Source organism: Delphinapterus leucas, chromosome 5 (assembly GCF_059928025.1).
Source record: "Delphinapterus leucas isolate spDelLeu-1000000601 "Yukka" chromosome 5, BTC_Dleu_Yukka2, whole genome shotgun sequence".
In the NCBI taxonomy this organism is placed as follows: Eukaryota; Metazoa; Chordata; class Mammalia; order Artiodactyla; family Monodontidae; genus Delphinapterus; species Delphinapterus leucas.
Window position 1 is genome coordinate 1,701,683 of NC_143133.1, and position 18,899 is coordinate 1,720,581.

General features: G+C 50.9%; 2 protein-coding genes across 2 annotated transcripts in view; both read left to right on the top strand.

Moving 5' to 3' along the window:
• Nucleotides 1-4,021, top strand: part of CFAP99 (cilia and flagella associated protein 99) — a 36,382-nt gene extending 32,361 nt beyond the window's left edge. The window contains 6 exon segments of the mRNA XM_089911411.1: nt 4-155; nt 972-1,177; nt 2,421-2,567; nt 2,569-2,607; nt 2,609-2,805; nt 2,808-4,021. Coding sequence (XP_089767537.1) covers nt 4-155; nt 972-1,177; nt 2,421-2,567; nt 2,569-2,607; nt 2,609-2,805; nt 2,808-2,929 — 863 coding nt within the window. The 3' untranslated portion in view covers nt 2,930-4,021.
• Nucleotides 4,022-5,772: 1,751 nt separating this feature from the next.
• The window catches only part of RNF4 (ring finger protein 4), a 40,618-nt gene continuing 27,491 nt past the window's right edge, over nt 5,773-18,899 (top strand). Inside the window, exon 1 of the mRNA XM_089911412.1 lies at nt 5,773-5,873. The gene's annotated coding sequence lies outside the window, so the exon portion shown is untranslated. The remainder of the gene's footprint in view (nt 5,874-18,899) is intronic.

The following is an 18,899-nucleotide window of genomic DNA, read 5'->3' on the forward strand; positions in this document are numbered from 1 at the left end:
TAGTTCAGGAGGTGATAGAGGAGAGCCGGGAGCTGCTACAGCGCAGTGCAGAGGCAGCCAAGGAGGAGCAGAGGCGGCGCTGTGAGCTCATCTCACAGTTGCGAGCCCTGGAGACTCAGCCCACGCGCAAGGGCAAGCTGGTGGACCTGACCCAGGTGAGGACGTGGCCCCCGGAGCCCACGCCCATGTGACGACCTCGGGGAGCTTCCCCAGGTCTTACTGGGCCTGGCATTGCCATGAAGGATGTGTGCAGAATTCCCACCAAGGCCAAAGGCAGTCTGGACCCAGGCCGAGATCCACCTATCCACTCATGCCCAGCTCCCCCGTGCCCGCCATGCTGGAGGCCTGGGTCTGGTCCAGATGCTCAGTCCTGCCAGGGAGGCCTCCATCACCCCTGGGGGTGGGCAAGGTATGCTTCGTGGAGCTGCGCGTTGAGGGAGTTCCCGGAACTCACTAGGCCTGGGTGGAAAGGGCAGTGTAGGGAGAGCACAGGTGCACGAAGGCCCAAGGCTGGGCAAGCAGGAGGCTAAGAGAAGGGCAGCCGTGCCTGGAAGCCTGTGTGAGAAACACCACAAGAGGCCAGGCTGGCGCGCGGTGACGTGCGGGAAGGCCTGGTCCTGGGGGGTGGGCAGAGTCCAAAGGGCTGTCTACCCAGGCCCCCAGGTCCTGGCTGGGGAGACAGTGCTGAGCTCCATTTGGGCCCTGCCACAGCAGAGGGGCCTGCAGGGCACCCAGCTGAGATGTCCCCACAGAGGTCGAGGGCTGCAGAGCAGGCCCAGGCTGGAGAAGCCGAATGGTGGACACGTCACACAGGCACCACTGAGTAGACAGGAGGAGGTCTCCTGGGCACCAGGCCAGGCCTATGGCACTCAAGAGTGCTGCTGGTACTGGTGCCAGCGCCCTGGAGATGGCCAGGCAGGCTGGGCCTGGGCCTGGTTCCCAGCCTGGGGCCTCCCCTGCCCACCCTGCAGATCCCTGGCTATGGCCTGGAAGGGGAGATGTCGGTCGTGGAGCTGCGTGAGCGGCTGGCCCTGCTCAAGGAGACCCAGAGGTGCAAGGAGGAGGAGAAGCGAGACCAGATCATCCAGGGCAAGCGCGCCAAGAGCCGGGCGCTGCAGAACACGGTGGAGCAGATCTCGCTGTGCCGCGCGGCCATGGGGAGGTCTGCAGCCTTAAGGTTAGTGCCCATGGCCCGGGGCGGACGCCTTGGGTGGGCAAGGAGCAGGGAGACTGCTTTTGCACCCTCCTGGGTGGCTTCTCCTTGTAGCAACCCACCATCCTCCCGCCCAGGCAGTTCCCTTGCAATCACTTGCCCCCAACTATTTTCTTTAAAAAAAAAAAAAAAAACACATTTATTTATTTGTTTATTTACTTCTGGCTGCGTTGGGTCTTCGTCACTGCACGCGGGCTTTCTCTAGTTGCGGCAAACGGGGGCTGCTCTTCACTGTGGTGCGGGAGCTTCTCTTGTTGCGGAGCACGGGCTCTAGGCGCGCGGGCTTCAGTAGTTGTGGCTCGCGGGCTCAGTCGTTGTGGGTCGCAGGCTCTAGAGTGTAGGCTCAGTAGTTGTGGCACACAGGCTTAGTTGCTCCGTGGCATGTGGGATCTTCCAGGACCAGGGCTCGAACCCGTGTGCCCTGTATTGGCATGCAGATTCTTAACCACTGTGCCACTAGGGAAGTCCCTTTTTTTCCCTTTTAAACAAGGACTTAGTTGGGGTTCACAGATCAAATTTGTCAAACATCTCTCCTCTCTTTTCACGGAGAGCACGTGGACACACGCACCCCTCTTTGTTAGGAACACTGTGGTGACTTTTCCGGCCCCTTGTGGCCGAGTATGGAAGAGATCTGCAAAGATAGCAGAATATTAGCCGCGGCCATCTCTAGGCAAGAGTGGCAAGGGGAGGGCAAGATGAAAGGGCGTTCGCATTTTATCCCCAATACCAAGATAGTTAATACCTATGGAATACTTTTTAAACTGTGAAATACAAGGAGCAAAAAGGAAGAGGCGCTGGGGGGAACCCCGCCCCGAGCGGTCCTCGTGGGGCCTCTCCACCTGCACCTAAATCCCTTGAGTCAACCCGCGGTGGGGTTCTCCTAAGCCAGCCCCGCCGCCCGCCCAGGTGGGAGGAGAAGAAGGCGCAGTCGGCGGCCGCGGGAGCCCCCTCCCGGGACGAGCGGGTGCTGGAGCTGCAGCGCAGGATCCGGGAGAAGGCGGCCGAGCGCCGCGGGCAGGAGGCACTGCTGCACGTGCCGGCGCCGCGGGCAGCTCGTCCCAAGCAGCAGGTGAGCCCCGGAGGCGGGCGCGAGGGTGCGCAGCGCAGGCGTTGTAGGTAGCGGGGGGCCGGGCGCGGTGTGGGGGGACGGGGAAGCCGCGATGGGGGACGGCCCTGCCCCGCGTCGACCTCCACCGCCCGCCCGCAGGCGCAGCTGGAGGCGCAGCGCAGGCTGGAGCTGGAGCAGAGCCGGGAGCGCAGGCTGCGGGCGCTGCAGCGGGGAGGCTCGGCACGCGGGCCCGCTCGCTGCCTGGGGGCCGTCTGAGCTGGGCGGGGGCCCGTCGGGGGCCCGCCCCGGGACCCCGAGACCCCCGCCCGAATAAAGCCTGGGCGGCGGTGTGCACCTCCCCTTCCTTGGCCGCGCCCCCCCACCCACTCCGCCCCAGTCTCCTCCCGCCCAGAGCAGCGTTGCCAAATAAAATGCCAGTTATTGCGTGGGACAAGCTAATGCTAACAGAAGGATCCGCTGGAATTCAAATTTATTTGGGCGTCTTGTATCTTATGTGCTAAACATGGCCACCCTAGACCAGATTGTAGCCCTTCCTACGGCCTTGTGCTAGGCATTCCTGCCCATGCCCCCCCATCGGAGTTCCCAGAGCCTGCTCTACTTGTGGAAAGCTGGAATCCCCATTCTCTGCCCGGAGTCGGGTGGCTTAATCCGGGAACCCCCAAGACTGAGAATGTGATTGTTCTTGTGGGATTAGTAGAAGTCGCCAGGATCTTGAGCCGCTGGGAACTGGCCCTTCTCGGCCTTATCTCCCAAACCTCACGGCGATGGGGGGGAGCTGGCCGGGGATGTAGGATCTGTCTCCCACTCCCCGTCTGCTGACGAGGCCCCTGGTGCTGAGAGGTGAAGTGGCCTGCTGGGAGAGCCAGGACCCAAAGCTAAGCCTGGATGCCTTTAGAGCACTGCCCAGCCTTCTCCAGCATCACTGAAGGAACACGGTTAGAGCCACTGGGCAGGAGCTGGCCCAGGGCCTGGACAGGAATGGAGTGATTCCCCTGGGTCCTCAGACCCATCACTGGACTGGAGGTGCGTGGCTGTGAGGACAGCCTGGCTGAGTGAAAGCCTGCTGGTGAATAAAGCACAGTATGCTACAGCTCTCAGGAGAGAGAATGGAAGCCCATGGGGTGCAAGGCAGTAAGAGAGGGGCTGGAAACTGCCAGGCGGATAGACGTCTCGGAGAGACCCCCCCACACCCTACATCCTCCTTGGGTCTGCAGAGGGGGGAGGCTGCACCCCAGGGCACATTCAGACTAAGAGGGTGGACATCTCAAAGGGACGAGAACAGACTAAAGACCAGCGTTCTCCCCCAATACTCTGAACTGTGTCAGAACCCCAGGACTTCCCCACAACTGAGGTTGGTAGAAAGAGGAATTTCCCACCCCCGTCAAATTAGAGCTGGGAGCAGATTAAATTTCATTAAAAAAAATAAACATGGCATTTCTTACATCCTGTGTTGTTATTCAAACCCATTTCATTTGATATCGAGGGAATACGTTGATGATGACCTGTCCCAAGAGAGGCTCTCAGGAGCTCTGAGGGCTTCAAAAGGGGAATTATTAGCTTCTATAACTGGCAATCCAAAATAGGGTAGACTTCAGGACATGCCTGATCCAGGAGCTCTGTCTCCAAGCTGGTAGCAGTTCCAACCTCACATGTCTGGAGGAAGAAGGACCATCTCTCCCTGGTAGTTCTCGTAGGAGGGAAACCTCTCTGTCCTCCAAGCCTTGTGCTCCAGTCTCACTGGCCTGGATTGAACATGCTCTGCTGAACCAGTTCCTGTAGTGGGAGAAGGTCTGCATGGGGGCTCTTGCAGCACATGGGGGCCGAAGCAAGCACTGTGGCAGAGGGAGAGAATTACCCTTCACCTATCAGACTGGCCTCTGGAGCAGAGGGGAGAGGTGGTGGCCCAACAGACTCAGGGTGCTATTAGGAGTAATGCTGGTTGGCAATCCACAGGGTCCCCACCTGCCCTCCTGGACTGGGCAGCTGCTCAGAGCTGCCTTGAGAGCACCTGGGGCTTCGGCTCCATACAAACCCCAGTAGGGTCAGGTCTTGGGCCATCCCCTGAGTTTATGGGCTGAGGGCCAGCCTTGTGTGGTAAACTGATGGCAACAATGTCTCCCGGTATCCATGCTCCTTGCCTTGTGACCCCTGCCAAGGCAAGGAACAGAGTAGGAAATAGGCAGAGTCTATTTCCCCCAGTCCCTGAATCTGGGCTGACTTGCTTTGGCCAATAAGGTTCAACAGAGCTGGCTGTGCACCAGTTTAGAGCCTGGACCTAGGTGGCCTTGGAGGTCCCTCTTGTTCTCTACCTGGCCGCAGTGTGGGCATGTCCAGGGTGGCCTTGCTGGGATGACCTGGTTATTCTCAGAACAAGAGAGACAAGCTGGGCTCTCTTTTCTGGTTGCCAAATCCATGCCCAAGTCCAGTTCTGGGAGCTGAACTCAAGGAACCTACCACCAGATTCTCTAATCCCAATTCTGATATGCAGCCCCACCCAGGGCTGGCATGCACCTGTGTTCACAGTGTTGAGTCCTTCCGGCTCCCACCTTCCCCGAGATAAGTACTGCTATTATCTCCATGCTACAGGCCAGGGAAACGTGAGACTTGCCTGAACCATGGAGCTGGGATTCAATCTCAGGCAGGAGGGATCCAGGGCCCACACTCTCTTCTTGATTCTGGGAGTTGCACCAGATGTCCCAGAGACCTCCAGGCTTTTGCCTGGGCCATGGCCCATTTCCCAAGACCGGGCTGGACCGGACCTGGGCGAGAAGAGTACTCCACGGGTTCAGTCCTTCCCTTCCTGACACCTATTGTCTTCGGGATAATCCAAACTCTTAGCCTGGCATGTGGGCCCTCCAAGGTCTGACTCGTGCCTTCCCCGACCCCAGCCTCTCCCAACCTCTGAACCCGTGGCGCACTGGGCAGCCTCCAGTTTTCTGGACATGCTAGCCCACCTTTCCCCATCCAGGCTCCCTCTTCCTGGAACTCTCTCCTCCATTCTAGTCCTTTCAGTTCGCAGGTCGTTTCCTCCGGGGAGCCCTCCCAGACGTCCTGGTTGAGTGCCTCCTCCGGGATCCCGAAGATGGGCCGGGCTGTACTTCCCTCGCGTCTCCACCAACAGCCTGGCAGAGCCCGGGATCGCAGGGACCAGGCGCAGGCCCAGGGCCTGGCACGTCGTGGGGCGCGGGCGCCCGGAGGACCTGCAGATCCAGGCCGATAGTAGAGACCCCAGGAAACTGGCTGGGAGAGGCGCGTCGGGCTCCGCGCCGCGAGCCGGGCAGCCGGAGCCCAGACCACGACTCCCGGGAGGCCTTGCGGGCCGAGGGGCGCCTACCGCTCTATCGCGGGAAGTCATAAGCTTGAGCTCACGAGCGTGGGCGGAGCCGGAAGGAGGCCCATTTCAAAGTGGTAATAGATGGTTTCTTATCCAATAAGATTGAAAATATACCTCCTCAACCGGCCGACCACGGGAGTAGGGACAGCGGTGGCCAATAGGGACGCGCGGAGGGCGGAGCCGAGGTCTCCGGAGCGGAAGTGGGTCTCTGTTGAGGCGGCGGTGTCTTGTTGAGGGCTTCTCAGCGGCTTCCAAAGGTCCGTCCTCGCTTGGGTGCGTCGACCGCCGCGCCTGCCGAGCCTCACCAGCGCCAGGCAGGGCCAGACTTTGCGGGGAGGGGGCGGCAAGGCAGGGCCGGGCGGATTCGGGGTTCGGGCGGCTTCGCGGCCTGCGGAGGCCTCGGCGCCGCGGCCCAAGGAGCCGCCGTGGCGCGGCCGACCACGCTCGGGCCCCGACCTCCGACCGGGCCTCCCCGGGCCCGCGGGCCTGTTCGCCTGCCCGCCCGCCCCGCTCTCCGCGCAAGACTAGCTCGGCGCGGGGACGGAAGTGGGGAGGCCGCGCCGCGGGTGCCGGCGGCCCTGGCAGGCCGCGGGGCCTCGTCTTAGCGTCGCCGGGGAAACTGAGGCTGGGCGGGGAGGGACGCGCCCAAGGTCACTCGGAGGGCCGGGCGGGGCGCGGGGCGCGGGCCTGCGCCGGCGTTCGGGAAGACCGGGCGAGGGTTTGGTCCCCACCGAGACCGCCGCCTTTGTGTGCTCGCGCAGCCGCTCCGCCATCGCGGGTCTGCGAGTCGGCTTGGGCGGCCGGGCGGAGTCTCCTCCGGGCTAGGACGGGGCTGGGGCGCCCGCCGGGGGCAGATCTCAGGAGGTCCTCAGCTTCCGGGCGTTGGCCGGGCGCGTGGCCGCCGAGGCCTGCGGCCGAGACCCCCGCGGGCGCCTGGAGACAGGTGCCTGAAGCACAGAACTCAGTGGACGCCACTTTCCACCCTTTGACCCGTCGAGGGAGAAGGGGAGAGTTCAGATCCTTGGTAGGGGTTTTTGTGAGGTTTTGGCTTTTGTGTAACTCCAGTCCCTTCCCATCGATGGTCACGGCCATACGTTCCTTGTGCTTCTGCGCCACGTTCTCGGAGCCAGACCTGGGGTCTCAGCTCTGCGGTCCTGCATTCGCTGAGGCTGCCTGAGTGGCCGGGGAGACCGAGGTGGTCTCCCCAAGGTCACAGCCTCGGTTCCCTGACTGCGGAGCTAGCTAGCCCTTTGAATTCAGTGACCAGGAGTTTGCTAATGAGAGGCAGAAACGTTGAAGGGAATCGTTTGGCTGTCTTTCTGGTGGTTTGTTTTTTGATGGATGGGGGGACATATTGGGTAGCTTTGTGTATGAGTTTGAGGTGAAATGGGAATATTCAAGTAGAAAGATGTGTAGCTGGCTTCTGTATTGCGTGAACTTGAGTTTCCAACTTTGACTCACATCTTGCTGTAATCCAGTATTTATAAACCTTTTTACAACGACGACTCCGCGCTCCCCGCCCCCCCGCACACCCGAGCTTTTTTACACGTTGTTTTCTTGATTGCCCACTCCAGGAAATTTTAATGCTGCTTTCACACTGTATGCCCTTTTTATGTGCTATATGCATGTTTACGCTTTGTACATAAAAAGAGGGGGCTTTTTTCGCCCCCTTTGAGAATGCGTACGTTAATTTTTTAAGTCATCATATTTTGAGGTCTTCTGCATGTCAAGCTTTCTGCTTGCACAAAAATAGGCATGGTACAGGCCCAGGAGCCAGAGTGGAGAGAGTGAGAGACATTCCCTGAGGTTGAAATATAAATGGTAGAAAGGTGGGACTGGAGAGGTAAGCAGGAACTAGATCACAAAAGGTCTCCGGTGTTCCTTCACAATAAGGAGTTCAGAAATTATCTTAAGGCCAGGTGGGAAATCACTAAATTGAGTTCTAAGCGGGGAAGTTAACAGGGTTAGGTTTGCGTTTTAGAAAAATCACTGTGCTATGAGAAGGATGGTTAGAAAGGTGGACAAAACTAGTGGCTTCAGGACCAGTTAGGAAGAGAGAAAAGGATAGCCTGGACCAGGGTAGTGACTAGTCACTGAACTTGGTAACGGTGATTGCCAGTCATGGCAGTTCTTCACTGGCTCTTTACTTAAAAGCTCTTAGCAAGGTCCATGTCCGGTAGTTTATACCCCTGCCAATTTTTGGAAATGTTTTGGGGTGCTACTCAGTGAAATTATGTGCACAAGGTAATTGGTTTGTATGCTGTATAAAAATGGCTTTGTATGTTCTTGTGTATATGTTATCCATGTCTCATTTTGGAATGATTTACGTACATCTCTCACCGTCCCCAAATTAGGCATTTTTGAGGGATAAGGTGGCTCCTGTAGAATTTTACAGGGTTGACTCTGTTATTGAGATATAATTCACATATGTGCTCTTCTAACTTATCTTTCTCAATAGCTTGTTTCCCAGCAGGACTTTGGGAATTTTAGAGCGAGGCATTTCGAGGTTTCCTCTCTGAGGAGGAAGGCCCAGAGCACAGATACGGACTTACTCTGAGGTCACAGTTCAAGTGTGAGAAAAACATATGAGGTTAAGTTGGAGGGTGCCACTATAGGGTTATGGAATCTACTTTGGAAGCATTTTTTTTTCCCCCGGCATAAATAAAAATTGGCAGGTTTATTGAATACCACATCATGCAGAGTAGGAGAGGCCTGGAAACATTTCAAAATGAGTATTATCAGTAGCCTGCCGGTGCAAAAGAGAAATTGTGACCATCATGCCTTCCTGTACTCTTTTGAAACCACATGGTTTCCTGGTGTATCCAGTAGGGTACATTAACTGTAGAATGTACCTCCAGATAGCTGAGTAAATTAGCTTGCTATATATATTTAGATTTGCTGGGCATACACAAATTTAAAATGAAAGAATGTCTGCTAAATGACATTATTATCTGCTAATGCCTTTTTGTTTTGGAATCATAATTTCTGGTTTTAGGAATGCGACTCAGTTGTCTGTAAGGGTTACTCTAGGTTTGTGATACCACGTCTACTGTTTAGTAGTCTCTACCACTTACAAATCCACCCTGCCAGGTAGTTGTGGTTAGTTCCATTTTGTGTGTCCTGAAGCACAGGAAGGGCAGAGTCACTTGCCCAGGGTCACACATTTAGTAAGAAGAGACCTAGCATCTGGACCTCACGTTCCGTTGCCTTTGTTCCTTTTGCTGGACTTTGTTATGTCATTCACATTTTTCTGTGGTGGGAAAGCACAGGGCTGGTGTTTCTAGTAGCTTTAAATAGTGAAAATAAAACTTAAAAGTGGGGGATATTGTCTTTATTTTTATGTTTCTTTTTCAAGTAACGTTTACCCAGGAAGGGTCTGATTATAAATATTCTCAAGAAGCTGAATTTTCAGTGACTTTATTGTATTCCTGAAGACTCTAGTTATTTTTCGTGAGTCCCCCGCAACCCCCAACCCAAGGGGGTGGTCTTAGGACCTGGACATTTGTCTGTCTGCTGCACCTCCCCTCTTACTTCAGCCAAACTGTTGCTAAATTCTCCTGCTTGCTATAGCAGACCGGTATAAAATTTGCTTTCTTTCTAAGCACCTTCTTGATATTTTTCAGTTCTTAACTAATATTTAAGAACTTTTTGCTCTAGCCTCTTTTTCCAAGTTGAAAATGCCATGATGATTATCTGTTTTTAAGTCTTCCTTTGTTTCCTTATGGTGACTCTCTCTCTCTCTCGCTCTATCTATCTATACCTATATACATATATATATATATATTTTTTTTTTTTTTTTGCGGTACGCGGGCCTCACCGTTGTGGCCTCTCCCGTCGCGGAGCACAGGCTCCGGACGCGCAAGCTCAGTGGCCATGGCTCACGGGCCCAGCCTCTCTGTGGCATGTGGGATCTTCCCGGACCGGGGCACGAACCCGTGTCCCCTGCATCGGCAGGTGGACTCTCAACCACTGCGCCACCAGGGAAGCCCAAGGTGACTATATTTTTACTTGCAATGTCAGGCTCCAGTTTTCTCATCTCTGAAAGTCATCCTTTTTTCCCCCCTCTCAAAAACACTTTATGCTATCTTTTCTAAGTATTTGCCATCTCTTTCAAGCATCTAATGAGCTTGGTAATTTAATTTCAATGGGAAAAATCATTATTTTTCACCCTGTTTGTGCCAAGTGGTGTGCAAAGAAGAGGGCATGCCCTGATCAGTATTTGACATAGAGTTATGTTTAGCATACTTGTACAGTAGAAGAAATTTAGGGTCAGGAGTGAGAGAAATGTAAGTAACATTTCTTTGAGGTAGGCCTTGAACAATGAGGAGTTCCCCAAAGTGCAATGGGGGTAGGGGAACCTTTGCAGGCAAGGCAACAGCATGTATCAAATTATGGTGCTGTGATAGGAAAGAGCATGGAGTTGATACATCCAGGGTACCTGAAGTAAGGTACAGTCAGTTCTGCTTTAAACACTTGTTTGGAAGCATGGATTTGTTCCAGTGGGATTGATACTTTAGGAAACAAGTTGAATATAACGGGAATATTGAGTTTAGTGTGCATAATTTCATCTATGGGTAATAGGTAAACAGAAAATTGAACTCAGCTGAACCAAGCCATGTAGACTATATACACTTCAGACATCCACCAGCTATCTCAGTTGACTGTGCCATGAGCCACACCCTGTGCATGTCTCTTGTTACAACACTCACCCTATTTCCCAATAACTCATGAGCTGCAGACCTGGTTAAGTGCCATAGTTGTAGTATATATGCATTTCTTAACCATTTAATTTGTCAAACTGTGCTGTCATTTTTGTTAGGTTTTTGTTAGCTTCTTACCGTGTGTGTGTAAGTTTACCATCTTAAGTTTTTGGGTGTTATACCCCTAATTCCACTTTTTCCCTTAAACCCTGTGGACTTTTTGTGTCGTATGGTGATTTTTAGGAAAACATGCGTCTGTAACTACAAATGAGGCCAGACGGGTGAGTTGTTGGCCATACACGTGAAGGCAATGGGTTCGATCATTTTGGAACATTTGCAATTTTCTTGGGCCTTTTGGAGTCTGGCCGATTTTTTTGAGCTACCACGTGAAGCTTTTAACTTCCTCTGGCCCACTTAATGTTCTTCCTACTGCTTTCCTGCTTTTTCTCTTAGAACATTCCCTTTATAATAGGTGCTTGCTGTCCTGGGAGCCAAAGACCATTGACTTAATATTTTACTTTCTAGGGAGAGAGTTGAAGAGAAGAGGATCTGGATTCCACTGCCAAGATTAATGCCTTTAGAGAATTGGGTTTGGCTAGCCATTTGGTGACTGCATGCATCCATTCATTAGCCAGCGCGCTTGTGCAACCGCCTGAATGGAAGGCTGTGCCTTGTGCTACGGAGCTCTGGGGGCAGTACTATTTGAGACCAGCTCCCCTCTTATGCAGCTGAGGGAATTCCCTCTGTGGGGCGCTGCTGGGCTGCCCTTTGCTGTAGGTATACCAGCATTTATAAGCTTCTGCCTCCCCGCTGCCACCGCCACTACAGTCTGCACGTCGGCTCTGTTTAGTGGCTCTTGGTTTACTCCACACACATACACCCCACCCCACCCCAGCCCAGGTTCATGATTCAGTAGAAGCAGCTGAGATTCCTAGCTTTGTGCTTGGGTGCCATCCACACAGGCCCAGCATGCCTGCCTCCTGTGAGTTTTAGAGTTGGAGATTGTTAATGGCCTCAGCACCTGAGGTCAATTTGTCCCCTTGGCCTCTGGTATCTTTTCAACCTCTGGTGGAAATCTTAGGTTTCCTTCATTATATTACCCTTGCTCCTGGCCCCCAGCAATTGCCTTGTTTGTATCACCGGCCTGCTCCAGAGCCCAGACCACTGTGACTGAAAGAAAATTAGAAGTTAGGGGTCAGAGAGGTGGAGAGGCCACTTGGCTTTGCTTCTGTGCTATGCCAGAGAAACCCTTCTGCAAAGGAGTAGTTAATAGGACCAAGTAGGCAGCTTCTGAGCTGCCAAAATTAGTTGGTTGAATTTGGTGTCTATTAATATCCCTCCCAGTTGTGAAAATCCTCCAAATCAATCACTGATACAGCCTCATCAGACGTGGCCGTGAGAGAAGTAAGGTGCCCTTCCTGCCTGCACCCCTCCACCACCACCCCCGCCCCCAGGCTCCAGGGGTTTCATTGACAAAAGGGTCAACCTAGTATTTGGGAGGAATTGATCATAAACCTGCATGTGAAGCTGTGGAGAAATTTCTGAGAACAGTGTCGCTGAGTAGAGAATGAGCCAAGGTCCTCTTTGGCTGTGTTAGAGTCGTAGGTGTGTCCTGCAGATCCCAGGACATGGGGGAGACTGAGGGTCCCAATACAGGTGAGCTCTTTACAGGTGTTTCTGGGGCTGTACCCACTGCAGAGTGTTTCTGAGTACTCGACTAAATCCTATTTAAACTAGGAAAAAAGCATTAGGTGAAGTTTATTTTTTAATTTATTGTTGTGGTAAAATATATATAACGTAAAATAGACGGTTTATAACCACTTTTAGGTGTTCGGTGGCATTAGGTAAATTCACATTGTTGTGCAACCATCACCATCTATCTCCAGAACTTTTTTCATCTTCCCAGACAGAAACTCTGTATTCATTAAAGGATAACTCCCTGTTTGCCCTTCCCCTAGTCCCTGGCAATCACCATTCTACTTCTGTCTCTGAATTTGATGTCTTGGGACCTCACATAAGAGGAGTTATGCAATGTTTGCCCTTTTGTGTCTTATTTCACTAAGCATAATGTCTTCAGGGTTCATCCATGTTGCAGCAGGTATCAGAATTTTCTTTTTAAGGCTGAATAATATTCTTTTTACTGTGGATTTTTTTTCTCATCATTTTAAAAAAGCTGAGGTTCATTCTTAATTCTGGAGCCTTGTACCTCAAGACCTGAATCGCAAACAAAAGTAGAACATCGCTATGCCCAAAGAGCTGTTCTTTTTCTCTAGTAGAAGCAAAAGGCAATCCTTGATGGGTCCTTTGTTTGGAGAAAAGGAAAGAGCTTCCCTGAGTGACAAATCACTGAGCAGGTGTGAAGTCTCCTTGGCTCTGGTGCCCCTTTCAGGCTTCTGAGACTGACTGCTTCATCAGGGTCATAAGATTAATGTGTGAAAGACCCAGTTACTGTCTCTCAGCTTAGTTAGCTGCTTTCTGTTTTTGCCAGATCTAGTCTAGTCCCTGCAAAAACCTCAGGGGATCTCGGTGGTCGAGGCTGCTGAGCCTCCTTTAGGAATAAATAACTGGGAGAGGGTTGCCCCACTGCCTCTGTGCTGGCTCGTCAGCTTCCTTTAAGCCTAAGCAGGAGTGATTAGCTACATCCTGCCAAGTCTTTTCTGGAAATGAATTAAGCCTTGCTGAGAGCCGGAAACATTTGTTGCACTTCTTCCTGGGGCTGAAAGTTTGCTCTCATCTAGTAGCACTCACTCTTGTAAGAAGAGCTATGGTTTCTGGCTTTTCCGATGTAATCCATATTTATTACTTGATTTATTGATTGTCTTTCCACTTAAAGTATATGCTCCAGGAGTGTGTCTCTCTTTTAAAAAATAAATAAATAAATAAATTTATTTGTTTATTTATATATTTGGCTGTGTTGGGTCTTTGTTGCTACGCACGGGCTTTCTCTAGTTGCAGTGAGTGGGGGCTACTCTTTGTTGCGGTGCGCGGGCTTCTCATTGCAGTGGCTTCTCTTGTGGAGCATGGGCTCTAGGCACATGGGCATCAGTATTTGTGACACGTGGGCTCAGTAGTTGTGGCACACGGGCTTAGTTGCTCCGCGGCATGTGAGATCTTCCTGGACCAGGGCTTGAACCCGTGTCCCCTCCATTGGCAGGCCAATTCTTAACCACTGCGTCACCAGGGAAGCCCCAGGAATGTCTCTTGTTTGCCATTATATGTCTAGCCCCTGAAGTAGTGTCTGACCAGAGTAGGCACCTGTACATAGTTGCTGAATTACTCAGATGATAGGGTGCCTCCAGGGTGCTGGGAACCTACTGGGCCCTTTGATTCATCATCACGGCTGCAAGGTAAGGGATATTTTTCTGACATTGAAGATGATAAAACTGAGACATGGAGATCAAGTATTTGTGCAGGGCTCTGGAGCTCATTTGGCCAGTCTCATCATTGCTGTCTATACCATGCAGCCTCCTTTGTATAACAAGCAAGACGTTCATATTTTTCTTAAGTACTAAGATCTGGATGTTGATGTGACAGTGGCATCAAAGTTCATTTAAGAAGCTTTGAAGGGAATTCCCTGGCAGTCCAGTTGTTAGAACTCCGCACTTTCACTGCCTAGGGCTCGGGTTCGATCCCTGGTTGGAGAACTAAGATCCCACAAGCCGCGAGGTGCAGCCAAAATAATAAAAAGGAGAGACGTGACCTAGACGGTTGGTACTAGCCAGTGCCTAATCAGTTGCTGGTAGATTGGCATCACCCTGATGAGATTCTATGGGATTTAGGCTTTTCTCTGCCTTTACCATGCCAATGTGAAGGGGCTGCCCCGGCCACTTCAGTCGGACTCGCTCTGCTTGTATCTCAGAATGGCCATTTATGAGTTTACAGTGAGATCTGCTTTATAGTTGCCCCACAGAATGAGTGAGTGACCCAGTGTGTGGAAGGAAAATGCGTCAGGAGCCACCTTAGAATCCAGATTGCCTGGGGCTTGTGGAAGCAGTGCCGGGGAGTTTGGTCTCAGATTTTCAGTGAGTGATTGTATCAGCCTCGGCTGCCCTGGCTTGTGTGAGGGCTCTGTGTGCCTGCCGTGGGGCTGGGCTGGACAGAGCTGCTCATCCAGACATCTCCCTTGGACTCGCTGCATAGTTGCTGCTTCCGGTGCACCCCTCCCCCTCCCCTTTTCTGCTGACTCTTCCTTTCTTGGCTTGTGGGAAAACTGGTGGGAGATTCGGTGACAGAATCCGGCTCTAGTCTAACACTGCCAAACAGTCTGTTTCTAACCATCATGTGTGTAGACGTACACATATAATCACATCCACATAGGCGTCACATATATATGATTACGTGTGTCACACTCCTAACTAGAGTTGGGGGGGGGTATCATCTTTAGTGTCCGTAATAGCTTCCTGGGAAGAAAAATCAGCCTCTAACAGTAACATCACAATTGAGTAGACCATTAAATTTGTAAGAACACTGAAGGTACTAGCCTCACCAACCCCCCTCCCATCTAGTCAGGGGCCTCACATCTTTCCACCACCTCCAAGCCACACAGCTTTCTTCTTGCTTGGGTTCCTCTAAGTCTCCACGCAGGTCTGCATTCTGACTTGTCCAGTTTCCCTTTGGTCCTCAGCGCCCAGGTGCCACAGTCTCCAGATGCATCTCTGTCTGAAACCCTTGATGGCCCTGCCCCTTGGGGTGTGGGTTAGGAGGCCTGTGGTGTTGCGTCACGCCACTGTGTGGCCCTTAGTTCTCGCTGCTGACACAGTACGTGTCTAGGGCAGATAATTCCTCTCCCCTTCGATGCCCTGCTGCCCACCCAATTTGTTTGTTAAATAACTCCGGTCACTTTCTGGCCTCATCTTCAGTGTCACTTCCTCCGGGCAGCCCAGCTTGGCCCTCAGTAACAGTTTGGGCCTCCGCTTGCTTGGTCGACAGTGTCCAGCTGCCTGTGGCCGGCTCACTGCCCTCGTTCTGGTTCTCCTGCCTGTTTACTGCTGCTTTCTCCTTGAAATGCCAGCTTTTGTCTAACTGATACCTCCAAGTTCTCCAAGCTTTGTTTCTGGCTTTTTATTCTCTTTACAGGCTTCTTTTTTCTCTACCTGAGTCCCCAGATTTTAACACAGATTCTAGAACCTCCACCTCTACCCTAGTTATCTCTCCTGAGTTTTTCAGCTACCTTTGGACCTTTCTACTTGGATACCCCACATGCAGCATTTCTAAAACTAAAACTGTCTACCCTTGACACCTGTTTCTATTTATCCCTTCTCTAGCCCGGTTTCATGGCATTACTACCATGGAATAACCAGTTAGACACCTTGGCGTGGGTTGGTCTCCCCTCACCCTCCTGTCAGAGCTTTCGGGATTCCTGACATCTGGCCTTCTTGACCATTCCCAGTGCCAAGCTCTACCCCAGGTTTTTTCTTAGTGGCAGGGACAACATTTACCACTCCTCTCTCACCTCCAAGCCTTCAGTAAACATGAGCATCTGCTTTGGGCAAGAGGTGAGCTAGGTACAAAGTATCCTCTGTGGCACTTACATCAAGTGAGGGCATGCTGGGACTTCCCTGGTGGAACAGTGGTTAAGAATCCACCTGCCAATGCAGGGGACACGGGTTTGATCCTTGCTCCCAGAAGATCCCACATGCTGTGGAGCAACTAAGCCCGTGCACCACAACTGCTGAGCCTGTGCTCTAGAGCCCTCAAGCCACAACTACTGAAGCCTGCGTGCCTAGAGCCCGTGCTCCACAACAGAGAAGTCACCACAGTGAGAAGCCACACACTGCAACAAAGAGTAGCCCCCGCTTGCTGCAACTAGAGAAAGCCCGGGTGCAGAAATGGAGACCCAATGCAGCCAAAAATAAATTAAAAAAAAAAAAAAGTGAGATCTTGCTGAATGACTGCAGTTTGCTTTGGAAACCAAGGGGTGGTGGGGCCATTTGCTAAGATGGAGTGCTGGCATGTTAGGAGTTTCTTTCTGGACACACTAAATTTGAGGAACCTGGAAAACATCTGTGTTCCATATTGTTTCTGGAATTAATACATCTGATTCTGGCTTAAATTTGTTTAAGACTGGGGGGCTTCTGGCATCAGACTGCCCTGGTTTAAATCTAGGCTGTGGTGTTTACTCGGTGTGGACTTCGGGCAAGTTACTTAACCCCTGGTCATCCTTAGCTCCCTTGTGTGTGAAATGGTGATCATAATAGTACCTGCCTCCTTGTCGGGTGAGAGGAGGATTACAGGAGATGGTGCTTGGAAAGTGCTTAGTGTCTTGAACGTAGAGGTGGCCTCTGAGTTTTAGCCATTGTTAATTTTATTGTTCTGGTGACCTCTATTAACCTGCATGATCCAGAACCCTTTGCAGTTGGCGAGAGCCACTTTTCCCATGACCCCTAGCCTCTCTGTTCACACACTGCACTTCCATGTCCCCAAACTGGTCTGCTGGGAATGCCCCGCCCGCCCCCCCCAACCCCCCCCCCCGCATCTTCCCACCTTCCCACCTCCATTCTCTGGTGAAATCCAGCCCCTTGGCAGATTTCCCTAAGGCGGCCAGCCTTCCAAGTTTTTATGTCGTCTGACCACTGACCTTTATTATCCCCTAAAGAAAAACACAGATATGGAACAAATTGCTAGTTTGCATTGGGCATGGGAGGGCGTGGCAGAATCTGGAGAATGAGGAAGCTCTGGGAAGCAGCCGCTGGGGCTGAGGAGGCTGGTTTCAGAGAGCAGGGAGGGTGTGCAAGCTGAGGAATGGGGGCCCCTCCAGATGGTTGCAGGACATGTCTTTAATGACCATATTTGAAAACCTAAAAATTAAACAAGTAGGAGGCAAGAGGCTTATGGAGCAACCAAGGTATGTGCATTAAATTATTTCCCTTTGCTCAGCGGACCTATCTCTCCCTCCTCTGTCAGTGACATTTTTATCAGATTTTTCTCAATTCTAAGAGACACCACTGAGATAGATAAGGTTTCCCCCAAAAGCTGCATCATGGCTGTATACTCAAACATAAGATACTTCTTGTGGTTAGCAACAGGAAGTACGGCGGATCTGGGACTATATGTGATCTGGTCTTGTGAGTCCTAAGTGACTGTTGAGGTGTTCAGAACACCTGGCTTGAACACCTTCTGTTTAAGCCAGGTGTTCTGCCCTGCAAACTGGATCTGTACCAGTTTTCTAGGTTCCACATATATGCATTAATGTACGGTATTTGTTTTTCTCTTTCTGACTTACTCCACTCTGTTTGACAGTCTCTGGATTCATCCATGTCTCTACAAATGACCCAATTTCATTCCTTTTTATGGCTGAGTAATATTCCATCGTATATATGTACCACATCTTCTTTATCCATTTGTCTGTCAGTGGGCATTTAGGTTGCTTCCATGACCTGGCTATTGTAAATAGTGCTGCAGTGAACATTGGGGTGTATGTGTCTTTTTGAATTATGGTTTTCTCTGGGTATATGCCCAGTAGTGGGATTGCTGGGTCATATGGTAATTCTGTTTTTAGTTTTTTAAGGAACCTCCATAGTGGCTGTATCAATTTACATTCCCACCAACAGTGCAAGAGGGTTTCCTTTTCTCCACACCCTCTCCAGCATTTGTTGTTTGTGGATTTTCTGATGATGCCCATTCTTACCGGTGTGAGGTGATACCTCATTGTAGTTTTGATTTGCATTTCTCTAATAATTAGTGATGTTGAGTAGCTTTTCATGTGCTTCTTGATCATCTGTATGTCCTCTTTGGATAAATGTCTATTTAGGCCTTCTGCCCATTTTTGGATTGGGTTGTTTGTTTTTTTGATATTGAGCTGTGTGAGCTGTTTATATATTTTGGAGATTCATCCTTTGTCCGTTGATTCATTTGCAAATATTTTCTCCCATTCTGAGGTTGTCTTTTCATCTTGTTTGTAGTTTCCTTTGCTTTGCAAAAGGTTTTAAGTTTCATTAGGTCCCATTTGTTTATTTTTGTTTTTATTTCCATTACTCGAGGAGGTGGATCAAAAAACATCTTGCTGTGATTTATGTCAGAGTATTCTTCCTATGTTTTCCTCTAAGAGTTTTATGGTGTCTGGCCTTACATTTAGGTCTTTAATCCATTTTGAGGTTTTTTTTGTGTGTATGGTGTTAGGGAGTGTTCTAATTTCATTCTTTTACATTTAGCTGTCCAGTTTTCCTTATTGAAGGAAACCACTTATTGAAGCGGTCGCCTTTTCTCCATTGTATATTCTTGCCTCCTTTATCAAAGATAAGGTGACCATATGTGTGTGGGTTTATCTCTGGGCTTTCTCTCCTGTTCCATTGATCTATATTTCTGTTTTTGTGCCAGTACCATACTGTCTTGATTACTGTAGCTTTGTAGTATAGTCTGAAGTTAGGGAGTCTGATTCCTCCAGCTCTGTTTTTTTCCCTCAAGACTGCTTTGGCTATTCGGGGTCTTTTGTGTCTCCATACAAATTTTAAGATTTTTTGTTCTAGTTCTGTAAAAAATGCCATTGGTAATTTGTTAGGGATGGCATTGAACCTGTAAATTGCTTTGTGTAGTATAGTCATTTTCACAGTATTGATTCTTCCAATCCAAGAACATGGTATATTT